Source organism: Salvelinus alpinus, chromosome 8, assembly GCF_045679555.1.
Source record: "Salvelinus alpinus chromosome 8, SLU_Salpinus.1, whole genome shotgun sequence".
Lineage (NCBI taxonomy): Eukaryota > Metazoa > Chordata > Actinopteri > Salmoniformes > Salmonidae > Salvelinus > Salvelinus alpinus.
The window spans coordinates 41,181,641-41,199,162 of NC_092093.1; the positions used below are offsets into that span (position 1 = coordinate 41,181,641).

A 17,522-nucleotide genomic window follows, 5' to 3' on the forward strand; every position below is an offset into this window, starting at 1 on the left:
CAGGTTTTTGCCTGCCAGGTTTTTGCCTGCCATATGAGCATATGAACTCAGACATCATTCGAACAGTTTTAGAAACTTCAGAGTGTTATCTATCCAAATATACTAATTATATGCATATTCTAGCTTTTAAGACAGAGTAGCAGGCAGTTTACTCTGGGCACCTTTTTATCCAAGCTACTCAATACTGCCCCCCTGTCCCAAAGAAGTTAACAAACAGATTACCGACCATTTCGAATCACACCGTACCTTCTCCGCTATGCAATCTGGTTTCAGAGCTGGTCATGGGTGCACCTCAGCCACGCTCAAGGTCTTAAACGATATCATAACCGCCATCGATAAGAGACATTACTGTGCAGCCGTATTCATAGACCTGGCCAAGGCTTTCGACTCTGTCAATCACCGCATTCTTATCGGCAGACTTAACAGCCTTGGTTTCTCAAATGACTGCCTCGACTGGTTCACCAACTACTTCTCAGACAGAGTTCAGTGTGTCAAATCGGAGGGCCTGTTGTCTGGACCTTTGGCAGTCTCAATGGGGGTGCAACAGGGTTAAATTCTCGGGCTGACTCTCTTCTCTGTATACATCAATGATGTCGCTCTTGCTGCTGGTGATTCTGTGATCCACCTCTACACAGATGACACCATTCTGTATACCTCTGGCCCTTCTTTGGACACTGTGTTAACAAACCTCCAGATGAGCTTCAATGCCATACAACTCTCCTTCCGTGGCCTCCAACTGCTCTTAAGTGCAAGCAAAACTAAATGCATGCTCTTCAACCGATCGCTGCCCGCCCGTCCAGCATCACTACTCTGGACGGTTCTGACTTAGAATATGTGGACAACTACAAATACCTAGGTGTCTGGTTAGACTAAACTCTCCTTCCAGACTCCCATTAAGCATCTCCAATTCAAAATTCAATCTAGAATCGGCTTCCTATTTTGCATCAAAACATCCTTCACTCATGCTGCCAAACATACCCTCGTAAAACTGACCATCCTACCGATCCTCGACTTCGACGATGTCATTTACAAAATAGCCTCCAATACCCTACTCAATAAATTGGATGCAGTCTATCACAGTGCCTCCGTTTCTTCACCAAAGCCCCATACACTACCCACCACTGCGACCTGTACGCTCTGGTGGCTGGCCCTCGCTTCATACTCGTCACCAAACCCACTGGCTCCAGGTCATCTATAAGTCTTTGCTAGGTAAAGCCCTGCCTTATCTCAGCTCACTGGTCACCATAGCAGCACCCACCCGTAGCACGTGCTCCAGCAGGTATATCTCACTGGTCACCCCCAAAACTAATTCCTCCTTTGGCCGCCTTTCCTTCCAGTTCTCTGCTGCCAATGACTGGAACGAGCTGCAAAAATCTCTGAAGCTGGAGACTCATATCTCCCTCACTAACTTTAAGCACCAGCTGTCAGAGCAGCTCACAGATCACTGCACCTGTACATAGCTCATCTGTAAATAGCCCATCCAATCCACCTCATCCCCATACTGTATTTATTTATCTTGCTCCTTTGCACCCCTCCGTGTGTAACTATTTGTGTCGAACTGCTTTGCTTTATCTTGGCCAGGTCGCAGTTGTAAATGACAACTTGTTCTCAACTAGCCAACCTGGTTAACCTTTCTGAACCACCCATCCCGTTTCCGGGATAATTGTCATCAGCAACGCTGAATAGCATAGCGCCACAGTCAAATAATATTACTAGAAAATATTCATATTCATGAAATCACAAGTGCAATATTGCAAAACACAGCTTAGCCTTTTGTTAATCCACCTGTCATCTCAGATTTTGAAATTATGCTTTACAGCGAAAGCAATACAAGCGTTTGTGGTAGTTTATCGATCGCTCGACAAAACATTAAGTACACTTGGCATCAGGTAACTTGGTCACGAAAATCAGAAAAGCAATCAAATTAATCGTTTACCTTTGATCTTCGGATGTTTTCACTCACGAGACTCCCAGTTAGACAACAACTTTTCCTTTTGTTCCATAAAGATATTTTTATATCCAAATACCTCCGTTCGTTTCGCGCGTTATGCTGAGAAATCCACAGGAAAAAGCGTTCACGACAACGCAGACAAAAATTCCAGATAATGTCCACAGAAACATGTCAAACGTTTTTTATAATCAAACCTCAGGTTGTTTTTCAAATATCTATTCGATAATATATCAACTGGGAGTGTTGGTTTTTCACTAGGACCGGGAGTAACAATGGCTGCCTATCTCTGTTGCGCACAACTCACTCTGAGAGCCCCCACCTATCCACTTACGCAATGTGATCGTTCTTGCTTATTTTTCAAAATAAAAGCCTGAAACTATGTCTAAAGGCTGTTGACACCTTAGGGAAGCCATAGAAAAAGGAATCTGGTTGATATCCCTTTAAATGGGTAATAGGGATGCATAAGAACAGAGAAGTTTCAAAAACAGAGGCACTTCCTGAATGGACTTTCCTCAGGTTTTAGCCTGCAATATCAGTTCTGTTAAACTCACAGACAAAATGTTGACAGTTTTGGAAACTTTAGAGTGTTTTCTATCCTAATCTGACAATTATATGCATATTCTAGTTTCGGGGGCTGAGAAATAGGGAGTTTCAAATGGATACGTTTTTTAGCCAAAAACGAAAATACTGCCCCCTACTTAAATAAAGGTGAAATAAAAAAAGTACTTATGACGGTGCCTACTGCGGATTCGTTTTTCAAATCATATGGGCAAAGACTTTCGCTCGATCTGGGATGCTAAACCAGGCCATATATAGCATGCATACACCACTGTAAAAGCTTCACTTATACAAATGTTTTACTTGAACCCAAAATGGTTCTCAAGTAGATAATTAAGAAAAGCTTATTCTTTGTTTTGAAATGGCCTTTTTGCAGATTGCCATGTCACATTTTCGAGTAATTGAAATTGAAACCTTTTTCAAACAAGCAATGCAGAGCTGGTTAGAATTTCAATTTCATAACCCAGAATTAAAAAATAATTAAAAATAAAAATAAAAAAAGGGGATGGGAGGGCTAAGACCCACCCACTGTGGAGCCAGGCCCAGCCAATCAGAATGAGGTTTTCCCCCCACGCAAAAGGGCGTTAAAGGTAAACGAGAAAGGCACTCTCTCGGTCTCGCGCATGAAAGCAAGCTCTGTGCCACTTTAGGGTCCACTCATTCAGACTGCTCTTCCTCATTTTTCAGAATACAAGCCTGAAACAATTTCTAAAGACTGTTGACATCTAGTGGAAGGGATAGAAACTGCAATTTGAGCCCTAAGTCAATGGATACTGTAATGGCATTGAATAGAAACCAACAAAACAAACTACTTCCTGAATGGATTTGTATCATGTTTTCGCTTGCCAAATCAGTTCTGTTATACTCACAGACACTATTTTAACAGTTTTGGAAACTTTAGTGTGTTTGCTATCCAAATCTACCAGTTATATGCATATCTTCTGGGCCCGAGAAGCAGGCAGTTTAATTTGGGCATGCATTTCATCCAAAATTCTGAATGCTGCCCCCTACCCTAGAAAAGTTAAGAACCAATTCTTATTTACAATGACGGCCTAACCTGGACGATGCTGGGCCAATTGTGCGCTGCATTATGGGATTCCGAATCACGGCAGGTTGTGATTCAGCCTGGAATCGAACCAGGGTCTGTATTGATGCCTCAAGCATTGAAATGCAGTGCCTTAAGCCTCTACGCCACCGGGGAGCCTACAAAAATGTCAATTGCTTGTGTATCTTGGCCTAAGCAAGTCTCTTATTGGTGTCCTTTTAGTAGTGGTTTCTTTGCAGCAATTTTACCATGAAGGTCTGATTCACAGTGTCCTCTGAACAGTTGATGTTGAGATGTGTGTTACTTGAACTCTGAAGCATTTATTTGGGCTGCAATATCTGAGGCTGGTAACTCTAAGAAACGTATCCTCTGCAGCAGAGGTAACTCTGGGTCTTCCTTTCCTGTGGTGGTCCTCATGAGAGCCATATTCATCTTAGCGCTTGATGGTTTTTGCGACTGCACTTGAAGAAACTTTCAAAGTTCTTGAAATGTTCTGCATTGACTGACCTCCATGTCTTAAAGTAATGATTGAGTATTGTTTCCCTTTGCTTATTTGAGCTGTTCTTCCCATAATATGGACTTGGTCTTTTACCAAGTAGGGTTAGCTTCTGTAACCCCCCCCCCACCTTGTCACAACACAACTGATCAAACGCGTTAAGAAGGAAAGAAATTCCAAAAATGAACTTTTAACAAGGCACTCCTGTTAACCTTTCTAGGACACACGTTCCGCTAGCGGAACCCCCCCACAACATTCCGCTGAAAAGGCAGCGCGGGAAATTCATTTTTTTTTTTTTTTTGAAATATGTAATTTTCACACATTAACAAGTCCAATACAGCAAATGAAAGATAAACATCTTGTTAATCTACCCATCGTGTCTGATTTTAAAAAATGCTTTACAGCGAAAACACAACATATGATTATGTTAGATCACCACCAAGTTCAAAAAACAGTCATTTTCCCAGCCATAGGAGTCACAAAAACATAGAGATAAAATTCATCACTAACCTTTGATCTTCATCAGATGACACTCATAGGACATCATGTTACACAATACATGTATTTTTTTGTTCGATAATGTGCATATTTATATCCAAAAATCTTTGTTTACATTGGCGCCATGTTCAGAAATGCCTCCAAAATATCCGGAGAAATTGCAGAGAGCCACGTCAAATAACAGAAATACTCATCATACACTTTGATGAAAGATACATGTTTTACATATAATTAAAGATACACTTGTTCTTAATGCAACCGCTGTGTCAGATTTCAAAAAAACTTTACGGAAAAAGCACACCATGCAATAATCTGAGACGGCGCTCAAGTATAAATAAATTTTCTCCGCCATGTTGGAGTCAACAGAAATACGAAATTACATCATAAATATTCCCTTACCTTTGAATATCTTCATCAGAATGCATTCCCAGGAATCCTAGTTCGACAATAAATTGTTGTTTTGTTCGATAATGTCAATTAATTATGTCCAAATAGCTGCTTTTGCTAGCGCTTTTAGTACACATATCCAAACGCTCGTGCAAGTGACGCATAACGTCGGACGAAAACTTCAAAAAGTTATATTACAAGTCGAATAAACTGGTCAAACTTAGTAGAGAATCAGTCTTCAGGATGTTGTTATCATATATATCCAATAACGTTCCAACCGGAGCATTCCTTCTGTCTGTAAAAGTTATGGAACGCAAGGCGATATCATGAGAAATGCGCGTGACCAGGAACTGGCAATCTGCCAGACCACTGACTGAAACACCTCCCATCCGGTCCCACATCACAGTATACACTTCATTCAACGTTCTACCGACTGTTGACATCTAGTGGAAGGCGTAGGAAGTGCAAACAAATCCATATCTTCCTGGGATTTGAATAGACGATGAGTAGAAAAAACACCAGCCTCAGAATTTCCACTTCCTGTTTGGAAGTTTGCCTGCCATATGAGTTCTGTTATACTCACAGACATAATTCAAACAGTTTTAGAAACTTCAGAGTGTTTTCCATCCAATAGTAATAATAATATGCATATATTAGCATCTGGGACAGAGTAGGAGGCAGTTCAATATGGGCACGCAATTCATCCAAAGTGAAAATGCTGCCCCCTATCCCTAAAAAGTTAATTGAAATGCATTCCAGGTGACTACCTCATGAAGCTGGTTGAGAGAATGTGAAGTGTGTGCAGAGCTGTCAAGGCAAAAGGGTAGCTACTTTTGAAGAATGTCAAATAAAAAATATATTTTGATTTGTTTAACACTGTTTTGGTTACTACATGATTCCATATGTGTTATATCATTAGTTTTGATGTTTTCACTATTATTCTACAATGTAGAAAATAGTACAAATAAACCTGGAATGAGTAGTTGTCCAAACTTTTGACTGGTACTGTGTATATATCAGTTGTATAAGGATCAATAAAGACAATGAGTGAGTGGAAAGCTGACTCAAAATGTCCTCATAACTGTTTGTGAGATGTCTCTGAGTGGCTCACTCTGTCACTCCCTCGACAGCAAAAGAAGGAGGACGGTGCCGTCGACTTCTCGGACAAAGAAATCCTGGCCGAGGCGGAGCGCCTGGATGTGAAGGACACGGCCCCATTGATCCTGACTGAGCTTTTGATGGACGAGAACATCCGCGACCAGATCAAGAAGTACAAACGTCACTTCCTCAGAGTGAGTCTCCGAGTAGCATGCTAGTAGATACTTAGACTTAGTCATTGCGCTAATGCAAAACTCAGCAAAAAAAGTGTTTCTTTGTGTAAGTATATGTATGAATATAAGATTCATAAACTGAACAAGTTCCACAGACATGACTAACAGAAATTGAAAAATGTGTCCCTGAACAAAGGGGGGGGGGTCAAAATCAAAAGTATTAGTCCGCAAGTCCCTGGACATTTCTGTGGGGAATGGCCCTAGCCCTCACCCTCCGATCCAACAGGTCCCAGATGTGCTCAATGGGATTGAGATTCGGGCTCTTCGCTCGCCGTGGCAGAACACTGAAATCACGCACAGAACAAGCAGTATGGCTGGTGGCATTGTCATGCTGGAGGGTCATGTCAGGATGAGCCTGCAGGAAGGGTACCACATGAGGGAGGAAGATGTCTTCCCTGTAACGCACAGCGTTGAGATTGCCTGCAATGACAACAAGCTCAGTCCGATGATGCTGTGACACACCGCCCCAGACCATGACGGACCCGCCACCTCCAAATTGATCCCGCTCCAGAGTACAGGCCTTGGTGTAACGCTCATTCCTTCGACGATAAATGCGAATCCGACCATCACCCCTGGTTAGACAAAACCGCGGCACGTCAGTGAAGAGCACTTTATGCCAGTCCTGTCTGGTCCAGCGACGGTAGGTTTGTGCCCATAGGCAACGTAGTTGCCGGTGACGTCTGGTGAGGACCTGCCTTACAACAGGCCTACAAGCCCTCAGTCCAGCCTTTCTGTCCGCAATAGGCTGAGTCTGAGCACTGATGGAGGGATTGTGCGTTCCTGGTGTAACTCGGGCAGTTGTTGCCATCCTGTACCTGTCCCGTAGGTGTGATGTTCAGATGTACCGATCCTGTGCAGGTGTTGTTACACATGGTCTGCCACTGCGAAGACGATCAGCTGTCCGTCCTGTCTCCCTGTAGTGCTGTCTTAGGCGTCTCACAGTACGGAAATTGCAATTCATTGCCCTGGCCACATCTGCAGTCCTCATGCCTCCTTGCAGCATGCCTAAGGCACGTTCATGCAGATGAGCAGGGACCCTGGGCATCTTTCTTTTGGTGTTTTTCAGAGTCAGTAGAAAGGCCTCTTTAGTGTCCTAAGTTTTCATAACTATGACCTTAATTGCCTACCGTCTGTAAGCTGTTAGTGTCTTAATGACCGTTCCACAGGTGCATGTTCATTAATTGTTCACTGAACAAGCATGGGAAACCGTGTTTAAACCCTTTACAATGAAGATCTGTGAAGTTATTTGTATTTTTACGAATTATCTTTGAAAGACAGGGTCCTGAAAAAGGTCTGTTAGTTTTTTTGCTGAGTTTATTTGGTATTTGCTCCCGAAACTTCCTCTAACGTCCTTCATAGTGGACACGGACATTAAAATGGTATCCATAAGATTGTCTGACTCTGTAGATTAAGTGCTGCTCATTGCCAAAATCGTTAGGTATACCTTTTTAATTTCCATGGAAATAATACTGCGCGTGCTTTTCCGCCCATGTCTGTAGCCTACACAGGCTTTTTAATATGCACATTTGATCTCGCATGTACACAACACTGGAGTTGAGGGATGTCACTGAACTTCAAGCAGAATTATCCTTTGAGAGTTCATGAATAGTAAAATATTTTAATCCTGAAGTTGTTTATGACCGCCTGCTGTGTGAAAAATGCTTGCAGCTCTCGAGTGTGAGGGTCAGGGCTGCTACTCTAGGGGGGATACCTAGTCAGTTGTACAACTGATTGCATTCAACTGAAATGTGTCTTCCGCACCCGTTAATATAATAACATATGCTATTTAGCAGATGCTTTTATCCAAAGCGACTGAGTCAGGCGCATATTTTTTTTACGTATGGGTGGTCCAGGAAATCGAACCCACAATCTTGTCATTGCAAGAGCCATGCTCTTCCAACTGAGCTACAGAGGACCTCTGTTAATGCAAACTGGGCATTAGGTCAGTGCTGTCACATCAGTTGTTGGGCACGAGGTCAGTGCCCTGATGCATTTGATGGACATCAGCATAATGTTGTCCATAGTTGGTGTTTGTGAACTGTGAGTTCCATAACGCATAAGACATGAAGCAGTGTCACAACACTAGTTGACGGAGATATGCTTAGTAATCTTAACACTAGCAATTTGTACGGCCATAACCTCAACCAAAATAATTGTGGCAATAGAAACGGCTATAATCCTGTTGTTGGGTTTTGCTCAAACTCCAGCCGCACCGTGAATTTAAAACATTTCTCTGGTGTCCAGTTTACCCACAACAACAAGAAGGCCCAGAAGTACCTCCTGGGGGGCTTTGAGTGTCTGGTGAAGCTGCACCAGTCCCAGCTTCTGCCCCGCGTGCCCCTTGTCCTCAAAGACCTGTACGACGCCGACCTGCTGGAGGAGGACGTCATCCTGGCCTGGGCTGAGAAGGTAACGGGGATGATGGGATATTTTTTTCTGCTTTTCAACTTTCTATTTACCCAGGTCAGTGTCATGAAGGTCACTTATTTTGCAAGAGACCCGTCCAAGATATTTTACATATTAAGAGGAGACTCTGTAACCTACACTAGAACCTGTGAAATGAAACTGTCATTTTTTTCATCCTACCTCTAACACATCAATCCTGTGTGTCTTGTCAGGTGTCCAAGAAATACGTGTCCAAGGAGCTGGCCAAAGAGATCCACGCCAAGGCAGCGCCATTCGTCAAGTGGCTGAAGGAAGCGGAAGAGGAGAGCGAGGGCAGCGGGGTGGACGAGGAGGAAGATGAAGATAATGTGGAGGTAATGACTTATCACTGCCTCTGATTTGACCTATATACATTCATTCCCATCACGTGCATATAGACATAGGTTTGGTATTATGGCACTGACATGAAAATGGCCACTGTTGCAAGGTTTCCTCTTACCATGGACCTATTCAGATCCAGTGCCTTCAGAAACTATTCACATCCCTTGACATATCTACTGTTATAACCTGAATTTAAAATTGATAAAATTTAGATTTTGTCACTGGCCTACCCCATAATGTCAAAGTGGAATACTGTTTTACATTTTTACAAATTTAATAAAAAATAAAGCTTGTCTTTCATCAATAAGTATTCAACCCCTTTATGGCAATCCTGAATACATTCAGAAGCAAAAGTGTGTTTAACAAGTCACAAGTTGCATGGACTTGCAATAATAGTGTTTAACATGATTTTTGAATGACGACCTCATCCTTGTACCCCACATACAATTATAAGGTCCTTCAGTCGAGCAGTGAATTTCAAACACAGATTCAACCACAAAGACCAGGGAGGTTTTCCAATGTCTCGCAAAGAAGAGCACCTATTGGTAGATGGGGGTAAAAAAAAAATATTTAAAAAAAGCAGACATCGAATATCCCTTTGAGCATTGTGAAGTTATTAATTACACCACACAAAGTGTATCAATACACCCAGTCACTACAAAGATACAGGCGTCCTTCCTAACTCCGTTGCCGGAGAGGAAGGAAACCGCTCGGGGATTTCAAAATTAGGCCAATGGTGACTTTACAACAGATACAGAGTTTAATGGCTGTGATGGGAGAACTGAGGCTGGATCACATTGTACATTGTAGTTACTCCACAATACTAACCTAATTGACAGTGAAAACGTTTCCCCTACAGATTTTTTTAAAAGCAAACATTCATTCTGTTTGAAAAAAGGCACTAAAGTAATACAATTTTTTTTTTAAATTGGCAAAGCCATACACTTTTTGAGCTGAATACGGTGTTATGTTTGGGTCAAATCCAATACAACACACTACTGAGTACCACTCCATATTTTCAAGCATAGTGGTGACTGCGTCATGTTATGGAAATGGGAAATCCGAGAGGAGAACCTGTTTCAGTTTACTTTCCACCAGACACTGGGAGATTAATTCACCTTTCATTAGGACAATAACCTAAAACACAAGGCCAAATCTACACTGGAGTTGGTTACCAAGAAGACCGTGAATGTTCCTGAGTGGCTGAGTTAAAGGTTTGACTTAAATCTGGGTGAAAATCTATGGCAAGACTTGAAAATGGCTGTCTTGCAATGATCAACAACCAATTTGACAGAGCTTGTAGGATTTTGAAAAAAATGATGGGCAAATGTTGCACAATCCAGGTGTGGAAAGCTCTGAGACTTACCCAGAAAGACTCCCAGCTGTAATTGCTGCCAAAGGTGCTTCAACAAAGTATTGACTCGAGTGTACAGAATACTTATGCTTCCTACTGAAGTGCCTGGTGAGAAATGAGTGGCACCGCAGTGTCTTTAATTTCACCCAATTAACATCCCCTTCTTTCCTCCCAGGTGGTCTACTCAGCCTCAGCCCGCGAGCTGAAAGTGGAGACTGTGAAACCAGAGAAGCCTGCAGAGGAAGAGGACGACTTTGACATCGACGCCATCTAAAAACAAAACTTAACAAGCCTCCACCGACATGAGTTTTGCAAGCACTCTGAGGATTATGATGATAAATAATAACAGCATGCCTTTGGTCCTGGTCGACCCTCACCCCACCTGCTGCTTTGGCTACCTTCCAGCTTTGCGCGATGAATCTATTTACTTTGCGCTAGTTGAAGTGATGAGATCTTGTGTTTGTATATGGATGAAGAGTTATTTTTTGGTTAATACTAGAGACTAAATACAAATGCTGCATTTGTTTTCTCCCTGAAATATTTTCCTCTTCAATCATTAAATAAGTTTTGCCTTATTTAATTGTGTTGTTTCTATAGTAAAACAGTTTCAGGTGTTTTCATGGTTAATAATGTTTCCAAAAACAAAAACTCCCAAGGCAGATCCGATACTAGCGTACTGAATATAGGGACGAAACGGAAACTGACAATGAATTGGACTGGTGCGGTTTACTCTTCAATGCCTGTAGGTATTACACCAATATGATTGTTGTTCATAGTGGAGTAAAATGGATACTATTTTCACCTACAGATGGTAATGTTATGATCTCTACTAAAGTTGAGGCTAGTAGTCAGTCTACCTAGGAATATCCCAAACAGGTTCATGTGAGAATCGAGATGTCGTGCTAAATTGACAATGGTGTAAAATGTGCAACAAGCAACTCCTGTATGGATTTCCAACTGACTTTGGGGTCATTTGGGATTTGGCTGCAGGTTCTAAATCCACTAGACAGCAGTGAGTTCACATAATCTGTGATTAACAGGGAACTACATCAGGATGTACGGTTGCCATTGAAAGTCTACACCCACTTGGAACTTTTTTCACATTTTGTGTTACGAAGTGGGATTGAAATAGATTTAATTGTAATTTTTATTGTCATTGATCTACACCAAATATTGTTGTTTTTCAGGATGAAAATAAACTAGATGTAGATGAGCACAGGCAAAATCCTAGAGGAAAACCTGCTTCAGTCTGCTTTACACCAGACACTGGGAGAGGAATTCACTTTTCAGCAGGACAATAACCTACAACACCAAGCCAAATCTACACAGGAGTTGATTACCAAGAAGACAGTGAATCCTCTTTTGGTCTAGTTCTAGTTTTTACTTAAATCTATGGCAAGACTTCAAATTGCTGTCTAGCCATGAACCCCACCATCTTGACAGCTTGAAGATATTTGAAAAGAATAATGGGCAAATATTGCACAATACAGGTGTGCAAAGCTCCCAAGAAGACACAGCTGTAATCGCTGCCAAAAGTGTTTGTAACATGTATTGACTTGGGGGTGAATACTTGTCGAATATTAGTGTCTTGTTTTTCATCTTTACATTTTTTTTTTGTGTAGATGGTTAACAAAAAATTACAAATGAATTTTAATCCCACTTTAACACAATGTGTAGACTTTCTATAGGCACTGTGCATTGGGAAAGTATTCAGTCCCCTTCCCTTTTACCACATTGTTACATTACAGCTTTATTATAAAATATTTCCCCCCTACACACACTACCCCATAATGACAAAGTATTCAGACCCCTTCCTTTTCCACATTGTTAAATTACAACTTTATTTTATAATGGATTCAATTTGTTGTTTTTCTCGTCAATCTACACACAATACCCCATAATGAGAAAACGAAAACAAGTTTTTAAACATATTTGCAAATGTATTACAAATAATGAAAAATACCTTATTTACATAAGTATTCAGACCCCTTGAGCTCAGGTGCATCCTGTTTCCATTGATCATCCTTGAGATGTTTCTATGATTTGATTGGAGTCTGCCTGTGGTAAATTCAATTGATTGGACATGATTTGGAAAGGCACACACCTGTCTATATAAGGTCCCACAGTTGACAGTGCATATCAGAGCAAAAACCAAGTCATGAGGTCGAAGGAATTGTCCGTAGAGATCCTAGACAGGATTGTGTCGAGGCACAGATCTGGGGAAGGGTACCAAAAAATTGCTGCAGCATTGAAGGTCCCCAAAAACAGTGGCCTCCATCATTCTTAAATGAAAGAAGTTTGGAACCAACAAGATTCTTAGAGCTGGTCGCCCGGCCAAACTGAGCAATCTGGGGAGAAGGACCTTGGTCAGGGAGGTGACCAAGAACCCACTGGTCACTCTGACAGAGTTCCTCTGTGGAAATGGGAGAACCTCCCAGAAGGACCATCTCTGCAGCGCTTCACCAATCAGGCCTCTATGGTAGAGTGGTCAGACTGCTTGGAGTTTGCCAAAAGGCACCTAAAGGACTCGCAGACCATGTGAAACAAGATTCTCCGGTCTGATGAAACCAAGATTGAACTCTTTGGCCTGAATGCCAAGCATCACGTCTGGAGGAAACCTGGCACTATCCCTACGGTGAAGCATGGTGGTGACAACATGCTGTGGGGATGTTTTTCAGCATTAGGTACGGTACTTTGTTCCTACATTGTCTGGACTTGAGTTAGTGTTTTCTTTTATGATAACAAGGGGATTATGAGTGAGTGACCACACCAATTTAGCAGGCCGAGAATGACATATTTAGGACAAAGTTTAATACTATGGAATCAGCAGTTTTCAACTATATTCACAAGATCGAGCAATTGAATTGATTTCATGACGCTCATACAAGTAGTCCTATTCCCACGTAAAACAGTAGGGGGAGCTATTACCTACAGTTTCAACTTGAATCCAGCAACAACAAACAAGCAAATATGTAAATGAATAGCAGCGAAGTACTCAACTCGTGTAGTATATTCAACATAGGAAAATAGACGTTACACAATCCTACGAAAATAAGAATGAAAAGTCAAAATAATAAATCAATGCCTGAGTGCAAATAGAGAACTGAATGTCAAAACCAATGTCACCGTCAGACTAAGTTGAATAATACTGTAGCTTGTCATTTAAGTTGTTAATAAACACCTTAAGTGTATTCCATATAAGGGGTTATGCATACTTAAACTCAGAAGTATTTAAACTCAGAAGTAAGTAAATACTTCTTTTCCACCATAATTTGCAAATAAATTCATTATAAATCCTACAATGTGATTTTCTGGATTTTTTTTCTCATTTTGTCTGTCATAGTTGAAGTGTACCTATGATGAAAATTACAGGCCTCTCTCATCTTTTTAAGTGGGAGAACTTGCACAATTGGTGGCTGACTAAATACTTTTTTGCCCCACTGTATATGTATGTGTGTGTGTGTGTGTGTGTGATATATATATATATATATATATATATATATACTGCTCAAAAAAATAAAGGGAACACTTAAACAACACAATGTAACTCCAAGTCAATCACACTTCTGTGAAATCAAACTGTCCACTTAGGAAGCAACACTGATTGACAATACATTTCACATGCTGTTGTGCAAATGGAATAGACAAAAGGTGGAAATTATAGGCAATTAGCAAGACACCCCCAATAAAGGAGTGGTTCTGCAGGTGGTGACCACAGACCACTTCTCAGTTCCTATGCTTCCTGGCTGATGTTTTGGTCACTTTTGAATGCTGGCGGTGCTTTCACTCTAGTGGTAGCATGAGACGGAGTCTACAACCCACACAAGTGGCTCAGGTAGTGCAGCTCTTCCAGGATGGCACATCAATGCGAGCTGTGGCAAGAAGGTTTGCTGTGTCTGTCAGCGTAGTGTCCAGAGCATGGAGGCGCTACCAGGAGACAGGCCAGTACATCAGGAGACGTGGAGGAGGCCGTAGGAGGGCAACAACCCAGCAGCAGGACCGCTACCTCCGCCTTTGTGCAAGGAGGAGCACTGCCAGAGCCCTGCAAAATGACCTCCAGCAGGCCACAAATGTGCATGTGTCTGCTCAAACGGTCAGAAACAGACTCCATGAGGGTGGTATGAGGGCCCGACGTCCACAGGTGGGGGTTGTGCTTACAGCCCAACACCGTGCAGGACGTTTGGCATTTGCCAGAGAACACCAAGATTGGCAAATTCGCCACTGGCGCCCTGTGCTCTTCACAGATGAAAGCAGGTTCACACGCACATGTGACAGACGTGACAGAGTCTGGAGACGCCGTGGAGAACGTTCTGCTGCCTGCAACATCCTCCAGCATGACCGGTTTGGCGGTGGGTCAGTCATGGTGTGGGGTGGCATTTCTTTGGGGGGCCGCACAGCCCTCCATGTGCTCGCCAGAGGTAGCCTGACTGCCATTAGGTACCGAGATGAGATCCTCAGACACCTTGTGAGACCATATGCTGGTGCGGTTGGCCCTGGGTTCCTCCTAATGCAAGACAATGCTAGACCTCATGTGGCTGGAGTGTGTCAGCAGTTCCTGCAAGAGGAAGGCATTGATGCTATGGACTGGCCTGCCCGTTCCCCAGACCTGAATCCAATTGAGCACATCTGGGACATCATGTCTCGCTCCATCCACCAACGCCACGTTGCACCACAGACTGTCCAGGAGTTGGCGGATGCTTTAGTCCAGGTCTGGGAGGAGATCCCTCAGGAGACCATCCGCCACCTCATCAGGAGCATGCCCAGGCGTTGTAGGGAGGTCATACAGGCACGTGGAGGCCACACACACTACTGAGCCTCATTTTGACTTGTTTTAAGGACATTACATCAAAGTTGGATCAGCCTGTAGTGTGGTTTTCCACTTTCATTTTGAGTGTGACTCCAAATCCAGACCTCCATGGGTTGATAAATTTGATTTCCATTGATAATTTTTGTGTGATTTTGTTGTCAGCACATTCAACTATGTAAAGAAAAAAGTATTTAATAAGAATATTTCATTCATTCAGATCTAGGATGTGTTATTTTAGTGTTCCCTTTATTTATTTGAGCAGTGTATATATACTGTATATATAGTACTAGTCAAAAGTTAACACAGCTACTCATTCCAGGGTTTTTCTTTTTACTATTTTCTACATAGTAGAATAATAGTGAGGACATCACAACTATGAAATAACACATGAGATCATGTAGTAACCAAAACAGTGTTGAACAAATCAAATTGATTTTAGATTCTTCAAAGTAGCCACGCTTTGCCTCGATGACAGCTCTGCACACACTTCGCATTCTCTCAACCAGCTTCATCAGGTAGTCACCTGGAATGCATTTCAATTAACAGGTTTGCCTTGTTATAAGTTAATTTGTGGAATTTCTTTCCTTCTTAATGCGTTTGAGCCAATCAGTTGTGTTGTGACAAGGTAGTTGTGGCATACAGAAGACATCCCTATTTGGTAAAAGACCAAGTCCATATTATGGCAAGAACAGCTTAAATAGGCAAAAAGAAACGACAGTCCATCATTTCTTTAAGACATGAAGGTCAGTCAAGCCAGAAAATGTGTGCAGTTGCAAAAACAATCAAGCGCTATGATGAAACTGGCTCTCATGAGGATCAGAAGACAGCCCTAGGCAAGGAAGAGCCAGAGTTACCTCTGCTGCAAAGGATAAGTTAAATTAGAGTTACAAGCCTCAGAAATTGCAGCCCAAATAAATGCTTCAGAGTTCAAGTAACAGACACATCTCAACATCAACTGTTCAGAGGAGACTGCGTGAATCAGTCCTTCATGGTCTAATTGCTACAAAGAAACCACTACTAAAGGACACCAATAAGAAGAGACTTGCTTGGGCCAAGAAACACGAGTAATGGACATTTGACCAGTCTTTTGGTCTGATGAGTCCAAATTTGAGATTTTTGGTTCCAACTGCCGTGTCTTTGTGAGACGCAGAGTAGGTGAACGAATGATGTCCGCATGTGTTGTTCCCACCGTGAAGTATGGAGGAGGAGGTGTGATGGTGTGGGGGTGCTTTGCTGGTGACACTGTGATTTATTTAGAATTCAAGGCACACTTAACCAGCATGGCTACCACAGCATTCTGCAGCGATGTGCAATCCCATCTGGTTTGCGCTTAGTGGGACTATAATTTGTTTTTCACCAGGACAATGACCCAACACACCTCCAGGCTGTGTAAGGGATATTTGACCAAGGAGAGTAATGGAGTGCTGCATCAGATGACCTGGCCTCCACAATCACCTGATTTGTTTAACTACATGATTCCATGTGTTATTTCATAGTTCTGATGTCTTCACTATTTTTCTACAATGTCTCTACTTACAGCTTATACATACCATATACCGTCAAACTAAGTTGAATAATACTGTAGCTGTCATTTAAGTTGTTAATAAACACCTTAAGTATATTCCATATAAGGTGTTATGCTTACTTAAACTAAGTAAATGTATTTAGTACCAGTATTGTTAGATATTCCTTAACCATGCACTTAGAGATTTTGGACATCAACAAAACTTAATCTAAATGAATGTTCTTCATTGTCTACAATACACTTTGTAGATAGAAACCACTTTCCAGTTGTAGATTTCAATAAATTAACTTGAATAACAAATCCTGTTGGTGGCAAGATGGCGCTGAAAGATATGGCAGCTCTTCTTCTAGTTCTTAAGCAAATTTTCAGTATTTAGTTTTTTGTGTGTTTCTTACATTATTAGCCTCAACGTTTTTGTTTTATTACATACAGCTGGATATCAGAGTGACGGTAACTGACCAGTATTACGACTCATGGTGTGATTGTGATAACATACAGAAACTCAAGTCCTTCTGTTCACCGGACCTAGAATACCTCACAATCAAATGCCGACTGTATTACTTCCCAAGAGAATTTTCTTTGGTTATAGTCACAGCCATGTATATTCCCCCTCAAGCCGATACCACGACGGCCCTCGAGGAACTACATGCTCTCGGTAGCCGATGTGAGCAAGACCTTTAAACAGGTCAACATTCACAAAGCCGCGGGGCCAGACGGATAACCATGCGCGGACCAACTGGCAAATATCTTCAGTGACATTTCCAACCTCTCCCTGACTGAGTCTGTAATACCTACATGTTTCAA

The 17,522-nt window shown here is 42.0% G+C and overlaps 1 protein-coding gene across 3 annotated transcripts in view; it reads left to right on the forward strand.

The window, feature by feature from the left end:
• The window catches only part of LOC139583167 (eukaryotic translation initiation factor 5-like), a 34,332-nt gene extending 23,371 nt beyond the window's left edge, over positions 1-10,961 (forward strand). For all 3 annotated transcript variants that reach the window (XM_071413971.1, XM_071413970.1, XM_071413972.1), the window contains exons 9-12: positions 6,066-6,227; positions 8,511-8,675; positions 8,885-9,025; positions 10,562-10,961. In XM_071413971.1, the coding sequence (XP_071270072.1) occupies positions 6,066-6,227; positions 8,511-8,675; positions 8,885-9,025; positions 10,562-10,660 (567 nt within the window). In that variant the 3' untranslated portion in view covers positions 10,661-10,961. The remainder of the gene's footprint in view (positions 1-6,065; positions 6,228-8,510; positions 8,676-8,884; positions 9,026-10,561) is intronic.
• The last annotated feature ends 6,561 nt before the right edge of the window (positions 10,962-17,522 follow it).